Raw genomic sequence first — 18,370 nt, forward strand, 5'->3', positions numbered from 1 at the left:
GTTAATCAATTACGACACATTCACCAATTGATGAGAAAAATCCTAGCATAGAAATATAAATGTTGGTCTTAATATACGAGTGAACGTCAGTCATCATGGCACAGCAGATTTTTTTTAAAGGGCACTTCAAAAATTAACCAGTCCCCTGACCATATGCTGCATATGAAAGGATTTTCTAGTGCGGAATGAACTACAACTTCCAATATAGCAATTGTAATAAATGATATTAACATAATTAGCTTGCACTTTATCACTGGCTCATCCGTAAATAATGTGGACAATTATCTAGTGTAGGAAAATAACTGCAGATGCTGGTACAAATCGAAGGGATCACAAAATGCTGGAGTAACTCAGCAGGTCAGGCAGCATCTCTGGGGAGAAGGAATGGGTGGCGTTTCGGGTCGAGTCACTTTAAAAAGAATCTGTCTCAATGTGAAAAAGTACAGCACATAAAAATACTGATGATACTTGCACAGATAAGGATGCTGCCATATTTGTACCTTTTAAAACGCAAATGCATTCGCACCCTACTGAGAAAAGTTCACTATACCACAGAAACAACAGAAAGCCGATTCACGTAAAAATTACAAACAAGTTTCCGTGATACATTGTTAATCAACAAGACAAGAATAAACAATTGACTGAAACTGACCTTTTCCATTAGCTATTGGTAAATATATTAATGCACATCAATTGACAAATGTTTAGCCTCGTCTTCATTGACACCCTCTAACTATTTCAGCGAATCCAAAACTTCATTTTACTAAACATTTTATAATTAAATTACAAAAATGTATCTATGGCAATAATACTTTCACTCTATTCGAAATAACGTGATGCACCCATACTTTTTAATTAAATCGCGCACGTCCTCAGGTCACTGTTAAAAAGCATTGATTATCGCAGGTCACCAGAAGAACCATGATCGACGTACGTAAACAGTAAATGGATTATGAAAATGATTCTAATCGGATCAACCCCGGACTATGTTAGGGGTGCTTTCAGTTCATTTCAGGGACTGAAAAATAACTGAATGTTGAACTCTGTACATTGAGCGCAGAGTGCTCTCATGCAGTGCGTTGCAAGTTAGTTACTTTAAGAAGCGTGTAGGGTCCATTCTCGACAAACAGTCCCCGGAACTTCTGAAAAAAAACTTCTTATGGAAGGAAAAAACAAAGTTGTGGTGGACAGGCTATGGAGCCGAGACCAGGCCGAGTTGACAGCGCCAGCCCGGCCTGGCCTGGCCTGACCCCCTCCGGCCAAACGCCGAATAAAGGGGCTGCACTGACATCTCCAGCAACTGAACAGGAAACCTCCATTGGACAATGAATCCAAGTTGTGGATTGTGTGAGTGTTTTTAAAAGGAGAAGAGTGAGAGGGAAGGGGGCAAAGCAGGGAAAGGAGATACTACCACCCTGACTGGACCACACTGACAGCTGTCAAAGCCTTCACCCTGAAACGGGCCACCTCAGCCAGGGCAGGGGGCAAACCTTCCCCTGGTCGCCGCAGCGCAGTCAGAGAAGGTGACCGTGATCCGCCAGCCGGTGTGGAGAGGGGAATGTGAGGAGAGAACACGACGTTACACATTATACACCGACAGCAGTGGGCGGGCGAGAGTGAGTGAGAGAGAGAGAGAGAGAGAGGAAGGTAGGGGATACGTTACTTTAGCCTTGGTGACGATGTGAGTGGCCAGCTTGACCACGGCGAAGTTGCCCTTGCCGATGGTCCTCTCGATCTCGTAGTAGCCGATCCTGGCCGAGCCGGCTTTATGCTGCTGCTGCTGCTGCTGTTGCTGAGACGGCTGAGGAGGCAGCGGCGGCTGCTGCTGCTGCTGCTGCTGAGGCGGCGAGGGCTGAGGGAGGCTGCCGTTCCTCGCTGCACCGCCCGACGCCATCTTGTCGAAAACACCAGCGGGCGCGCGCGCGGGCGGGAGAGCGGGAGTAGGGGGGGGGAGGGGGGGCGTGCGCGCGTCCGCGTCCGCGCGGGGGGGAAGGAGGAGGAGCCGCGCGCCGCTGCTGCTGCTGCTGGTGGTGGAGGGGGAGGGGCTTCCCGGCCGCGCGGGCGTCCTCCCTTCTCCCCGCGCGCGCGCGCCCGCGTCCCGTTGCCCCCCCTCCTTCCGTCACGTGACACCCCCGAGCCTGGGAGCGTTGACGTCAATGCAAATGAGCCGAGAGTGTCCTGAAGGTTATTTCCGATAAGAGACTCTGCATTGCACTTTAAGGGGCGCGGAAGAGCTGCTGCCTTTTGCTTGCAGGGTGAACACGCAGAGGCTGCAAAAGGTGGTCAGAGGTTGAGGGAGCTGCTCACCCTGGCTTGTGCAAAAGGTGGTCAGAGCAGAGAGCTGCTAACCCTTGCTTAACTGCTTAATACAGGGTCATCACTCAGAGGATGCAAAGGGTGGTGAAAGGCACAGGGAGCCCCCTGCTTGTGCAAAAGGTGGTCAGAAGTACGGAGCTGCACCCTACTTGTGCAAAAGGTGGTGAGAGGCACGGAGAGCTGTCCCCGATGCCTGCATGGTGAACACTCGGACCCTGCAAACCAATTGCCGCTATCCTTCACAATCCTATGCATTAAAAAAAAAACATTAAACAAACTCCAGTTCTGAGGAACTAAAAATACAAAATGCAAAACAACACCCTTTTTCCGTAAGCCAGCATCTGCAGTTCCTTGGTTGTCTCAAAAGCAAACTACTGCAGTTGCTGGGAAATCTGGAAATACTTTGCAAGATAAACAGCGTCTGTGGAGATTGCCGAGTTAATGTTTCAAGTTACTGACCTTTCATCTGTTCCGATGTAACGTCATAGAACTGCAATGATAACCATGCTTCTCCAAAGACTGCGGTTGAGAATAACACTTGTTTTTTTTAAATCCAAATGTGTTTCAAAATGCTGAATATGCCAAGTGCATGTTTTAGGTGAAGTACGCCTCTTGGTTTGCAGCCTTAGTTTATTCAGCCTTTTTCATCCAGAGAGTTGTGAATCTGTGGAATTCTCTGCCACAGAAGGCAGTGGAGGCCAATTCACTGGATGTTTTCAAGAGCCAGTTAGATTTAGCACTTTGGGCTAACACTGGCATATTAAATGGCAGTGCTGGCTCGAAGGGCCGAATGGCCTACTCCTGCACCTATTTTTTATGTTTCTATGTTTATTTCAGCTGCTAATAAACCTTTTATGTTCTGTACATTTCCATTTTTGTTTCAAAATGCAAAAACTTGCAAACTTTTTTAAAGCAACGTTCTTCCCTTGCTCTTTTTCATAAAGGCTCAAGCTATTTAAAAAGCCAGTGTTACCATTCAATTCTGCTTGCCCTGGGGTCATGAGTTAAATCCCACTGTGACAGCTTGTATAACAGAATCCAATAAATCTGAATGATTGCAGGCGAGCACCAGAATATAACCATGCTTTTGAATTGTCATTAAATACCCAGCTGGTTCACTAACAACCTTGAGGCAAGAAACCTCCCCCCCCGCCATCATCCCTGTACATAACTTCAGATTACATGGTTGTCTCTTAATCCCCTGTGGACAAGTGGAAAGGAGCAATAAACACTGGCTTATTAGCATCGGACAAACACCATGAACAAACCCCGTGATTTCCCTAATTTCACAAAGCGTATTTACAGTGGCCTATTATTTGTCAGTTACCAGCAGCAGGGTAAAATGGAAACTTCTAACAATGTAGAAACAAAGAACTGCAGATGCTGGTTGATGCACAGAAGGACAAAGTGCTGGAGTAGCACAGAAGGTCAGGCAGCAACTCACCTTTTCCAGCTTTCTTCTCTCCCCCTACAATCTGTCTGAAGGCGGGTCTTGACCCAAAGTGTCGCCGTTCATAAGTTCATAAGTTTTTGGAGCAGAATTAGGCCTTTCAGCCCATCAAGTCTACCCCGTCATTTAATAATGGCTGATCTAACATTCCCTCTCAACCCCATTCTCCTGCCTTCTCCCCATACTGTACCAAAGTACAGTAAAAAGCTTTGTTTTGCACAGACTAGATATACCGAACATAAATACAATCATGTCAAACTCAAATACAATAGAAAGAGCAAAGGGGAAGATACAGTGTGCATCTTATAGTTCTCAGCATTGTAGCGCAATATAGCACATTAGTTCCATAGGAAACAACAAGCAATATAGCACATTAGTTCTCCCCCCCCCCTTTCTCTCCCACACCGCCAATCTCTCCCCCATCCCTTTCTGCTGTGCCCCACCTGGACTCTGGGCTCACACCTATGTCTCTCCTCCCCCTCCTCCTACCCACCTTCTTCTGGTTTCACAATTTGCAACTCTTCAATCAGCCTGTCTCTCATACCTCCTGCTTTCTTCCAAACATCTGCCTATTAAAAAAACCCTCACCTTTGTCCACCTATTAGCTGCCAAGCTTTGGCCTGCCTCTCCTCTCTTCCAGCTTTCTCCCCCCCCCCCCAACAATCAGTTTGAAGAAAGGTCTCAACCCAAAATGTCATCCATCTATGTACTTCAGAGATGCTGCTTGACCCACTGAGTTATTCCAGCATTTTTGTGTCCTTCCCTCATTATCCATGTTGTGGACAATATATTCAAAAGTGGATTGCACACAAGCATGCCAAATGAAGGTGAGATGTCAAGTGGCTGCATTAGTTTTCATTGATTAAGAGCCAGTGGAGGCGACACAAGATTGCGTTCATGCTGATACAGCAAAGCCCATACAACCCTGAGCAGCACAGACTAAATACACAAGGAAAGAAACCAAGACACACCACTGATCTCGAGATGGAGCAGGCGGTGTGTGCCAATGTGGATGCAATAGGAAGAAACAAAGCTAACAGAGGACTTCGAAATGTACTTGAACAGCAGCAGATGGAAATCACAAGTCATTATAAGACCAGTCTAAAGCAAGTAACGCCTCCAGGAGTGGAGGTACTAATGGACACAGCACCAGGACTCAAGACTGGAGCAAAGTCTTCACCCTGAAGTCAAGGTGTGAATAATGTTGGTGACAAAGATTAGTGTAAATATGGTCATCAGTTGGCATGCAGAGGGTTTAAGGGGAGTTCAGACCGTGACTCTGATCATGCATGTTATCAGTCACCTATGTTTGATCAATGTTGGTGAGGAAACATCAAGTGAGCCAGACACACAAAATAATCTGACCGAGAAAACAACCCAACAATATTATTCATAACTTGGGCAAAGGAATTTCAAGGTCCAGGCAAACAGTGGGTTTTGTGTGCTCAGCAGGAATATGGATGGGGGTGATCTAATGAAGGACAACCCCAAGATACAGCCCTCAAAATGGAAAGCAATTGATGGATTCATAGCAAAGGCTAAAAAAGGAAAAGAAGGAAAGGAGGGGAGCAGTTTAGTAACTGAAAGAAAGGAGAAAAGTCTGGAAACAAGACAACACAAAAAACAAATGTAGGTGAACAGAGAGAGCTAAAAGGTAACCAAAGTAGAGACTGTTGTCATTGCATTCAGATTCAATTTCAGATTCAGATTAGTTTATTGTCACATACACCAGGATGTAATGAAATTCCTTGCTCACACGAACCCCATGGAATAAACAGTGTACATACAGTAATGATAAAACAACAATAAACCCAACGATGAGTGCAAAACAGCAGAATGGTGCATGATTGTCGCACAATCTGATGTATTGCAAAAAAACATGTAAGTGCAATAATGGAATAACTTGAATGGAATATTGGCTTTCTGTTGACTGGATAGCACACAACAGAAGCTTTTCACTGTACATGTGACAATAAACTAAACTGAGCTGAACTGAACAAATACTTTTGGATAGGCATATGGATATGCAGGGAATGATGTAAGTTTCAGTCGGGAAATGTTAACTCTGCGTCTGTTTCCACAGATGCAGCCTGACTAACACTGTCTGTTTTCATTAGTTGATGTTAAGCAATGGTGTGGTACAACACTCCTGCAATTCTACCACAGCTTTAGCTTTCTGATACTAAACTAAACTAAAGTTACATAAGAACTACATATTCGTACGGAAATGTTCACTCACTTTGTACTTTTGTTCACATGTTCCAATCAGATGATTCCAGTGATAAAGAAATAAATTAAACTGAAATTCCTGTAAAAATCCACAATTAACGTAAGTTATAAATTATCCATTGGCAAATTCATTCCCAACCAGGCACTCTGTGCCTTATACTGTAATCATTTTTACAGCACATTGTGGTCTAAATTTAATTTTACAGTAAAGAGAGGAGGTTTTGAGAATGTAGTTTCAGTATGTTATTTTAGGCAATAATGATCCTGTGTGAAAAGCAAATGACCCCTGCTTTGCAATGCTCTGTGAAGTAATATTCCTGAGTACAGGTCACATCATATTACTGTCTTTTCATCATTAATGCTCGTAATGGTTCCAGAAGAGTTTGGAGCTCGATCATATTTCTTTTTCATTGTGATAATAAATCCATTCTTAATTGGGAAAATAACATGACGCAAAAGATTGTCGATGCCGAAATCTGGAACAAAAACAATCTTTTGGAGGGACAAAAAAAGCTTGTTCCTCCAAAAATAAGGAACAATCCTGTAACTCAGCGGGCCAGGCAGCATCTCTGGAGAACATGGATAGGTGACGTTTCAAGTCGAGACCCTTCTTCACACGTCCCCTTCTGGAGGAACACATTAGGTCAGTCAGCGACAGTGGAGGGAAATGGAGAGTCGATGTTTCGGGTCGACACCCTTCCTGTGGACCACTGAGGAAGGACATGTGGCCGTAGTAGCAGGTCTGGCTGAGAACATGGTTGATGAAGAGCAGCAGGAATCGCAGAGGGCGAGTAGTGAACGAGGGTCTCACACAACTCCTGGCACAGAGCAAGAGTTTTCATCGTAAGAATATAACTGAAGCATTAAAACCAGCAAACTAGTTAATAAAAAATCAATAGCATTTAATGCATAAACTACTCGGAAGACCAAGAGTCCAAGTGCATCAACGGTTTTGTTAATAGAAGTCTGAAGAAGGGTTCTGACGCGACATGTCTCCTATCCAGTTTCTCCAGAGATGCTGCCTGACCTGCTGAATCACTCCAGCATTTCATGTCTATCTTTGGCATACATCAGCATTTACAGTTCCTTTTTATTGCGTTAACAGTTTTGCTTATTTCTTTTCTTCATTCCTCTGTTCCATTTTATTGGCAGCCGTGCAGATTTACAAATTAATTTGTTTGCCACTTTTCACTGAAAAATCCAGAATTTGGTTTAACTGATGATTTAATAGCTTGACTTACACTGTTGCAATGAAGATTGGGATATATCCACCCTCCACGGTGATCTTCTGGCTTCCTGCTCAAACCCCAACATGTGAAGGCAATGGAAAATTCCAGAATAATATAGGAGGGGTAATTCTCGGAGAGGAGAGTAGGAATCGTCGACTGGCAGAAAGGTTGAGAGGTCCAAGGATTCTATATTAATTCTGTTTTGCAATTGCTGGGGTCAGTTGATTATCATTCCTTCAGAAAATATGAATGCAATCGTGTTCTTCTATTCTTTGCATTGATGAAACAGGCATTCCAATGTGTGAAAATTCATTTTCTGTATCAGAATCGTCATTTTTTCAAATAAATTTTAATATTGAATGATCCAGTTAAAGATGGGATCTCGGGGCGCTGTGGGTAGAACACTGGCATGGATTAAGGATTGGTTAAAGAGAGTGGGAGTAGATGAGTCACTTTGGGTGAGAGCCTCTGACTTGTGGTTGCTTTAGAGAACAGGGCTATGCCTCAGCATTTCACAACAAAATCAATGAGGCAAAATGGATGGGATGCTGGTTTATACTGAAGAAAGACACCAAATGCTGGAGTAACTAAGTGGGTCAAGCAGCACCTCTGGAGAGAAGGAGCAGTCTGAAGAAGGGTTCTGACCTGAAACATCACCTGTTCCTTTTCTCCAGAGATGCTGCCTGAAGCACTGAGTTACTCCAGCATTTTGTGTCTACAACATCAATGAGGCAGCTGTGTTTAATGTATCTAGGTTAGCTTCTGTGGTTTTAGGAGATAACAGCAGATTATGGGGCCACGCAGATGTAATATTAAAAAAAGGCAGAGCATTTTTATAATATTGTGAGATTGAAAGGTGGTAGTCTTCAAAAGGCCCTATGTGTCCTCAGACATACATTACTGAAGTTTAAAAGTTTAGCATTGCAATTGGAAAGGCAAGCGACATTTTGGCCTTTAATGCAAAAGGATTTGAGTCAATGAGTGAGAAATCTTGCTTTAATTATATAGAGCCTTGGTGAGACTGCATCTGTTGTAAAGGTCTGATCTTCCCACCAAAGGAAAGCTATACTTGCAGAGAAGGAGTGCAGCAAAGATTAACCAATTGGATTATTATAGTGAAGATGGACACAAAATGCTGGAGTAACTCAGCAGGGCGGGAGAGAAGGAATGGGAGATGTTTTGGGACGAGATCCGTCTTCAGACTGAGAGTCAGGGGAGAGGGAAACTGGAGATATGGAAGAGCACAAAGAGAATGTAAGGTGTGAAGATGACAGATCAAAGTAGACGATGGTCAAGGAAATGTAGAATTTGTTAGCTGAGGAGTGGTAGTTTAATTGCAAATTGAGGAGATTGAGCCGATACTCTCTTGAATTTAATGATTGAGGGGTAATCTCACTGAAATAAACAAAGTTCTTACCAACGAGATGCAGATGCTTCCCACTGGCTAGGATTTCTGGGACGAGGGATTAAAGTCCTAAAGTAAGGGCGTGACTTTCAGGACGAAGGTGGGAAGAAATGTCTTCACTGGGTGAAGTTTTTTAATTTTCTGTCCATGAGGCCTGAGAGGGTCAGTAGCCAAGTGAATCCAGGACAGAGATCAATAGATTTTTAGATCTAAATAGAATCGCGGAATATGGGGTTTGTGCAAGAAAGAGGCACTAAAATAGTGCCATGATTTTATTGAATGGCAGAGCAGACACGAGGGGCTAAATGACTTACTTTTACTTCTATTTCTAAAGTTTGTATAGGATTGCATTATGACTTGCATTGTTCAGGTCTGGTTACCTAGAGTAAGGGCGTTACGGTGGTGCAGCGGTAGAGTTGCTGCCTTACAGCACCAGAGACCCTGGTTCGATCTGAACTGCATGGGTTTCCTCCCACACTCCAAAGACGTACAGGTTTGTCGGTTAATTGGCTCGGTATAATTGTAAATTTTCCTTAAGATAGTGTTAGTGTGCGGGAATCGTTGGTCGGTGTGGACTTGGTGGACCGAAGGGCCTGCTTCTGCACTGTATCTCTAAACTAAACTAAACACGATTTATTGTATTGCTGTCTATTGTATATTTGTTTGGTGTGTTGTGTTGAAGGGTCTGTAAATCTGCAGCAAGTAAGAATTACATTGTAGACACAAAATGCTGGAGTAACTCAGCGGGTCAGCCAGCATCTCAGGAGAGAAGGAATGGGAGACCCATTCCTTCTCTCCTGAGATGCTGCCTGACCCGCTGAGTTACTCCAACATTTTGTGTCGACCTTCGATTTAAACCAGCATCTGCAGTTTTTTTTCCTACACAGAATTACATTGTTCTGTTCGAAGTGCAGATGACAATTCAACTCTTTTGACTCTTAATCGTACTTGGTTGCAGGCTTATATCTTTAAAGAATTGCTGACTTTTATTAACATTCCGATCTAAATCCAATGCCCTGGTGCAGATCTCTTTTGATATCCTCATAGCTAGCAGCGGAATAATCTTGATGAATGGATGGCATTTCCTGTAACTGTTGAATAATTATAGAAGGCTTATATCAGGTTTTGAGTTAAATATCGTGGTTGCATTTTAATTTAGTCCGGTTCAGGCATGGATCCAGCAAGTGTAATGTGGGTCTGGAGGTTTGGTCTCTCTCTCTCTCTCTGTGTTAATTTTGGTGTGGTGTAGTTGCACATATTTTGCGAGCAAAGTTATCCACTCGTTTTGGTAAGGCTTGTTTGCCTTTGGTATTCCACAAACCATTCCCCAGACGAGAAAGCAGACATCGACCAACCAGCAATCTTCTGACAAGGCTCCTTCGCAACCAATGGTAGACTTCTGATTTATATGGCTGCCCTGCAGAGGATAAGAACGATTAGATTTCCAGCAGTAATGTTTGTGACTTCGGGATATCGTAAAGCCACTTTACAGCTAATTAAGTGTTTTTGACCTGCAGTCCCAGTAGCAACCTGTGGAAACAGAGCAAGAGTGCACTAAACGCAATGAAACTCCAATGAGATGCTGGGCTGGAAATTCCTACACACAGCTCTAGAAAGCAAAGTCATGCCCTTGAAAGTCAGCTTAATCCCGAGTACAGAAAAACAAAGTGCTGGAAAAACTCGACGGGTCAGGCAGCGTCACTGGAGAGTAGACACAAAAAGCTGGAGTAACTCAGCGGGTCAGACAGCGTCTCTGGAGAAATGGACTAGGTGACGTTTCGGGTTGAGACCCTTCTCCCCAGAGATGCTGAGTGACCCACTGAGTTACTCCAGCTTTTTGTGTCTATCTTCGGTTTAAACAATCGTCTGCGGTATCTTCCTATACACAGTGTAAGAAAATAACTGCAGATGCTGGTACAAATCGAAGGTATTTATTCACAAAATGCTGGAGTAACTCAGCAGGTCAGGCAGCATCTCAGGAGAGAAGGGATGGGCGACGTTTCGGGTCGAGACCCGATACACAGCATCAGTGGAGGGAATGAACAGACATTGTTTTGGATCAGGTCCCTTCTTCAGACTGATTGTGGGGGGGGGGGGGGGGGGGGGGGGGAGGCGCTGGACATGAGGTGGGGGCACGACAAAGCCTGCCAAGTGACAGGTGGATACAGGTGAGGAGGGTTTTTGTTTGACAGATGCGTTCATAAAGGCCAGAAATGAAAAGGAGAAAAAAGCATGTCAGATAAGGAGAGAAGAGGCAAGAAATGCGAAGACAAAAGGAGGTTTTCACCCAGATAGTTGTGAATTTGTGGAATTCTCTGCCACAGAAGGCAGTGGAGGCCAATTCACTGGATGGATTTAAAAGAGAGTTAGATAGAGCTCTCGGGGCTAGCGGAATCAAGGGATATGGGGAGAAGGCAGGCACGGCTTACTGATTGTGGATGATCAGCCATGATCACAATGAATGGCGGTGCTGGTTCGAAGGGCCAAATGGCCTCCTCCTGCACCTATCTTCTATGTTTGTATGTTTCGATGAGGTATAGGAGAGTTTGGGGCACAGGGAAGTGCAGGAAATAATGGGAAAAATGGGAGAGAGCTGTTTTGCTCCCGTTTCTGAGGAATTCTACCTCGATTTTTTGTTCGGTCAAGACAGGTTTATGGTAAAACAACACAAAGTACTGGAGTAACTCAACGAGTGACATCGCCTATCCATGTTCTCCAGAGATGCTGCCTGACCTACTGAGTTACTCCAGCACGGTGTATCCTTTTGTGAATTAATCAGCATCTGCAGTTCCTTATTTCTATAAGTTCCTGGTCATGTAAGAGATGGTACGTCGTGTTCCAAAGTCGAGGTAGGATGAGGGTCGGACGGGTTGGTTCAAGAACCTGATAGTTGCAGGAAAGCAGCATATCTTAGTTTCAAACATAATTGGTTTAAACATCTTAGTTTCATCTCCAATTGGCCAACTACCCTCACTAGAACTTTTCATCTCCAATTGGCCGACTACCCTCACTAGAACTTTTCATCTCCAACTACGACCACACTTTCAAACATAATGCTCGTCAATGACAACAATAGTGCACATGCTAAATTTGTCTTCGGTCAGTATTTTATAAACTACATGTCATATTCAGTCACAAGGCAACCCCGAGTTTTACGAAGCGTATTCTCTATGAAAAACATGTTTCTTTAAATGTCAGCACTCAAATAGTGTTCTTTGTCCTCACTGACTATTGGAATCTCTAATAGCCTCAAACAGAAGCTCAGTGTGCCACTGGATTGTTTTGCCTTGTGTGGCGCCGTGGTGGAGTTGCTGCCTTACAGCACTTTATCCCTGTGACCACGTGGGTTTTCTCCAGGTGCTCCAGTTTCCTCCCACACATAGAAACATAGAAAATAGGTGCAGTAGTAGGCCATTCGGCCCTTCGAGCCTGCACCGCCATTCAATATGATCATGGCTGATCATCCAACTCAGTATCCTGTACCTGCTTTCTCTCCATACCCCCTGATCCCTTTAGCCACACGGGCCACATCTAACTCCCTCTTAAATATAGCCAATGAACTGGCCTCAACTATCCTCTGTGGCAGAGAATTCCACAGATTCACCACTCTCTGTGTGAAAAAAACTTTCTCATCTCGGTCCTAAAAGACTTCCTCCTTATCCTTAAACTGTGACCCCTTGTTCTGGACTTCCCCAACATCGGGAACAATTTTCCTGCATCGAGCCTGTCCAACCCCTTAAGAATTTTGTACGTTTCTATAAGATCCCTCCTCAATCTTCTAAATTCCAGCGAGTACAAGCCGAGTCTATCCAGTCTTTCTTCATATGAAAGTCCTGCCAACCCAGGAATCAATCTGGTGATATAAGAAAATAACTGCAGATGCTGGTACAAATCGATTTATTCACAAAATGCTGGAGTAACTCAGCAGGTCAGGCAGCATCTCGGGAGAGAAGGAATGGGTGACGTTTCGGGTTGAGACCCTTCTTCAGACTGGTGAACCTTCTCTGTACTCCAAAGACGTGCAGGTTTGCAGGTTAATTGACTTCAGTAAAAATTCTTAATTGTCCCTAGTGTGTAGGATAGTGCTAGTAACCATATAACCATATAACAACTACAGCACGGAAACAGGCCCATTCGGCCCTTCCAGTCCACGCCGACCACTCTCCCTGACCTAGTCTCATCTACCTGCACTCAGACCATAACCCTCTAATCCCCTCTTATCCATATACCTATCCAATTTACTCTTAAATAATAAAATCGAGCCAGCCTCCACCACTTCCACCGGAAGCCCATTCCATACAGCCACCACCCTCTGAGTAAAGAAGTTACCCCTCATGTTACCCCTAAACTTTTGTCCCTAGTGTGCGGGAATCGCTGGTCAGAGCGGACTCAGTGGCCGAAGGGCCTGTTTGAAGAAGGGTCTCAACCCAAAACGTCACCCATTCCTTCTCTCCAGAGATGCTGTCTGTCCCATTGAGTTACTCCAGCATTTTGTGTCTGTCTTCGGTTTAAACCAGCATCTGCGGTTCTTCCTACACTGTTTCCATGCTGAACCTCTAAACTAAACTCCAGGGTGAGAGTCACTCTCCCCCTCCTCACCTCAGATTTATTCCAGGCTGTGGCAACTCTTCTCTGTTACATACGACACTTTGCTGATCTCTGCTACATTGGGGAAGTCCTTCTAACTCCATACTCCAGCACAGAATACTCCATCTGCTTCTCCTTCATCCCATCAGAGCAGGCAGAGCCCATGCATCAGTCTACATCACAGGCTTCCCTGAATTGCAGGCATTCGTAAACTGCGTTCATGTTCTTACTGTGACTTCCCTGGTAACCTCTGGCCCTGAGTGGTAGTTCACAGCTTTGCTGTATCTCCCTTGTCCCAAGCACTAAGAACGTAAACATTGTTCTTCTCCAGCCTGCCCAGGTCCATCTGACCCCACCAGGAGCACTCTCCCACCTTCCTCCCATCATTATGTGATCCATTCATTCAGTAACAAGGCCAGCATAGCTGTTGCTTACATTGTGGAAGGTCCCCTTAAAAACCAACTGCAAAGACTTTACCTGCAATGATACAAACTGAGAACTTCAAGACGTTGCACCGCATAGTTGCAACGGTAGAGACCCCTGTGCCGAAACCAACAACTGTGGCAGGGCATTTTAGACGCTAAACCCAACAAAGTGGTTCTGTGACCCACACTACCAAAGTTCTCACTCATTTTAGTGACTTAGACAAACGGCACTGGAGTGATTCACAATGCTGCTTTGATGATACAACAATATTAGACTGAGTGGGATTGTGAGTATGGGGGAGGATGAAAAGAGGCTTCAAGGAGATATGGACAAGCTGCGTGTGTGGGAGAGAACATGGCAGATGGAATACAACGTGAAGAAGTGTGACGTTGTCCACACAGCAAGAACGTGGAGTGTTGGTTAAATGGCGAGAGATTGGGAAATGTTGCTGCTTAAAGGGACTTAGATGTTCTTATCATCGCAAAACAAAATGAAACATATACTTAATACTCTGACTGATGAAGGCCAATGTGCCAAAAGCCTTCTTGACCACCCTATCTACCTCTGATGCCACTTTCAAGGAACTATGTACCTGCACTCCAAGATCTCTCTGCTCTACAACGTCCCCCAAAGCCCTACCATTCACTGTGTAGGTCCTGCCCATTTTAGACTTTCGAAAATATAACACCTCACATTTCTCTGTATTAAATTCCATCAACCATTCCTCAGCCCACCTACCCAAACGATCAAGACCCTGCTGCAATTTTTGCCAACCATCTTCGCTGTCTATCACACCACCCACTTTAGACCCATCTTTTTGTTTGCTTTGATGAAGGAATCTCGTCACTTGTCACTTAACGAGCTTCCACACATCATGCATGATAAGCCAAAAGCCCAGTGACCTTCCTCAGCCAGGAAGGTCATCCATGTTAGTGCAGGCACAGAGCCGTTACAAGGGTGGAGTGCCCAGCGTGGTTATCAGCTCCGCAAAGTCACAACCAGAGGAAATACTGCTGCAAACCCTTTCACCTTTCTGTTCTGTGACTGTGTGCGATGCTCTTTATCAGCTTTCAGTGTTGCAGCTTATCTGTTCAACGGGTACTGATGCATTTTAATGCAGGCTGCCTTCGACAGAATAATTCCACTGGGGGAAGGGAGATCACTGCGTGATGTGATGAGGTACTTATATGCAATTTACATCATGGTAGTTTTTTATCAAAAATGTTGCTTAGAACTTCAAACACCTAGCATTTTTTTTTCAGTTGCAATTGAAATCTGATTCCCCCCCCCCCACTGAAATAAACCACAATAATGATCATTTTTTGGGTCATTTGATGTTAGCTAAATGCAATCAAATACATCTAGGTATGTCATCCTTGCCCCTGATGTGGTGATGTTCCCTGTACAATGTTCCTTTTAAGCAGTACAGGGTGTCATATGTATATTATATGCCTCCTGATTCTAGAGCTCCCCATCGAAGAAGCATTTTGATACAATCAAGTTGCTACTTTAAGGCTGCTACTTCTATAATTGGAGGGGGGGCATGGTGGCACAGCTAGTAGATCTGCCACCTCACAGCTCCAAAGACCCAGGTTTGATCCTGACCTCGGGTGCTGTCTGTGTGAAGTTTGCATGTTTTTCCTGGGACCGTGTGGGTTTCCTCCGGGTGCTCCGGTTTCCTCCCACATCCCAGAGGTGTGCGGGTTTGTGGGTGACTTGGCATCTGTTAAAATCAATTATAGTATCAATGGGAAATTGATGGTCAGCATGGACATGGTGTGTCAAAGGGCCTGCATCTGCAATTACAGGGCACAGGCCTGATCCACACTGTGGTTGTCTCATTCCATGTTAAGGTCTGGAGACCGGTTGGGTTACAGATGTGCAACCCTCAATCAACACATCCTTTCAGCTGCACTCAAGTTTTGAGATAGATTAAAAACATGCTCGAGTAACTCAGCAGGTCAGGCAGCACCTCTGACGAAGGGTCTCAAGCTGAAATATCACCTATTCCTTTTCTCCAGTGATGTTGCCTGACCCGCTGAGTTACTCCAGCATTTTGTGTTTATATTCAGTGTAAACCAGCACCTGCAGTTACTTCCTACTCAGGTCTTCACTTTCCAAGCCAACAGCAGTAACTTCCATTTGTGAAGTATCTTTAAAGTAATAAATGACCCAATGTGTTTCACAGGACAGTTACCAAACAGGATTCAGAAGGATACGTTCGGGTTGATGTGCAAAGGTAAAACAAACAAATGATGGAGAGAGCAGATCAGAGAATTCATGTGGCGAGATTAACTGGATTAACTTTGATCAGACTGGTCAAAAAGATAGATATTAAAGAGGGGCAGAAAGGACTCCAGAGTGCAGGGACTCGGTGGCGGTATACTTGGTCATCAGGAGAGAGGTGAGAATGCAGAGGACAGACTTGGAGGAATGCAGAGATGTTATTTGGTTATCGGGTTGAAGGAGAATACAGAGAAAGAGAGGGGCGAGATCACGGAGGTCTTTGAAAATAAGAGTGAAAGAACCAGGAAAATGAAAACTTTAGATAGGCACAAAATGCTGGAGTATCTCAGCAGGACAGGCAGCATCTCTGGATAAGAATGAAGACTTTAGTTTAGTTTAGTTTAGTGTCACGTGTACAGTGAAAAGCTTTTGTTGCGTGCTCTCCAGTCAGCGAAAAGACAAAAACTTTCTTCCCTCCATTAAATGTCACTTTAATGACATTGCCCCAGAAATGTGCAAAGCAAGAGCTCAACACTGGCTGTCCCTCACGCAAACGCTGCCTGGGTAGGTCGCTGCCTGCCGCATAAGCAAAGTCTGCAGTGTAGGTAGGTGTATGTGAATCAGATGTGAAATTCTGTTGTAAGATACTGCAATAGCTCTGTTCTGAAGTACCAGCCGTGGCAGAACCATGCAAACCCCCCTTCCTCCCTTCTCCACCCTCTTACCCCACCCTCCGCTCTCTGCCGTGTGCCCCACCTGGACTCGCACCTATCTCTCCCCTCCCCCTTCCCCCTACATTCCTTCCTCTAGCTTCACAGTTGGCAACTCTTCAATACTCTTGTCTCACGCCTTCTGTCTTTTCATCTCTGGCCTTTGTTCAACCATCTGCCCTAAAAAACACCCACCTCTCCTGTATTCACCTATTACTTGCCCCTCCTCTCTTCCAGCTTTCTCCCCCCTCCCCCCTCAACTTCAACTCCACCCCCTCAATCTGTCTGAGGAAGGGTCCCACCCCAAAATGTCACCTGTCCACGATCTCCATAAGATGATGCCTGACCCGCTGAGTTACTCCTGCACATTGTGTCTTTTTTTAAATAAACCTGCTGATAAATCTGCAGTTCTTTGTCTCTACTATATCTGTCTATTGCGAGAACTCCATAACACTGGCACACAGTTCAAAAACCAGCCTGCTATCCATTTCATTTTCTATTGTTCATTTTTAATCCCTGAAGCTTTATCTGTGTTTAGGCTCTCACTGAATTCCATGCTCTTTAAATATCAAACAATCTTTCACACAAAGGGCGGTAGGTGCAGGAGGTAGAAGCTGCCAGAGGAGGTAGTTGAAGCAGGGACTATCCCAACATTTAAGAAGCAGTTAGACAGGTACATGGATAGGGACAGGTTTGGAGGGACATGGACCAAATGCTGGCAGGTTGGATCAGTGTAGCTGGAACATGTTGGGCTGAATGGCCTGTTTCCATTCTGTATCACTCTCTATGACTCTTTTACAAAAGCCACCTCTGACAGTGTGGATCAGTAGTACTCAAAACCAACTGTTCGCTCTCCTTGTGTCCTATGGTTGTTAATTTCTTCTCAGCTGCTTCCTAAATGAGTAAATCCTTGGATCCATGTTCCTGATTTTCTCAATGCCATTTTTCTTGTCCTCTGTCTTGTCATTCTCGAAACCGGCATAGATGCCATTTCTTTTGTGCCATTTTTTCAGGTGTATTTTCTACATCTGTCTCACAGGATGTGCTTTCGGTATCCATGGTAACCACTGTGGCGTTAGCCGTGTGTTTGCAATGATAATTTCTGCAGTCGGCTTCTCCCACTGATATTTCTTATTTATGTATGGAAGATGATGTCAGACCCAAACAACAACTGCATTCTATCTGCATTTTCAAAGTCCAAAATCATTCAAGGTGTTTCATGGGCAAGTTCTTAAAAGAAATCATTGAGGCAATTTCGGGAGGATGTTTAGTTTAGTTTAATTTATTTTAGAGATACAGAGCGGAAAAAGGCCCATCGGCCCACCGAGACCGCGCCGAACAGCAATCCCAACACACTTACATTATGCTATGCACACTAGTGACAATTTACAATTTTACAAAACCAAATTAACCTACAAACTTGTACGTCTTTGGAGTGTGGGAGCAAACCAGAGCACCCGGAGAAAACCCACGCAGGTCACAGGGAGAACATACAAACTCCGTACAGACAGCACCTGTAGTCAGGATTGAACCTGGGTCTCTGGCGGGGTAAGGCAGCAACTCTACTGCTGCGCCACTGTGCCGCCCGAAACATCCAAAAACTTGACAAAAGAGACAGATTTTGAGCCACATCTTAAAGGAGGGGAGTTTTATAAAATAAGTGAGACACAAGGAACTGGATGCTGGAATCTTGCATAGGATACAAAGTGCTGAAGTAACTCAGCGGATCAGGTAGTGTCATGGATATCTTCAACCCAAAATGTCACCCATTCCTTCTCTCCAGAGATGCTGC

General features: G+C 44.6%; 1 protein-coding gene across 4 annotated transcripts in view; it reads right to left on the minus strand.

Moving 5' to 3' along the window:
• Positions 1–1,899, minus strand: part of sik3 (SIK family kinase 3) — a 198,055-nt gene extending 196,156 nt beyond the window's left edge. For all 4 annotated transcript variants that reach the window (XR_013549225.1, XM_078426579.1, XM_078426580.1 and 1 more), the window contains exon 1: positions 1,664–1,899. Coding sequence is in view for 3 of the 4 variants with exons in the window: in XM_078426579.1 (XP_078282705.1) it covers positions 1,664–1,894 (231 nt within the window). In the remaining variant the exon portion in view is untranslated. The remainder of the gene's footprint in view (positions 1–1,663) is intronic.
• Between the last annotated feature and the right edge of the window lie 16,471 nt (positions 1,900–18,370).

This window comes from Rhinoraja longicauda, chromosome 32 (genome assembly GCF_053455715.1).
Source record: "Rhinoraja longicauda isolate Sanriku21f chromosome 32, sRhiLon1.1, whole genome shotgun sequence".
NCBI classification, from domain to species: Eukaryota; Metazoa; Chordata; class Chondrichthyes; order Rajiformes; family Arhynchobatidae; genus Rhinoraja; species Rhinoraja longicauda.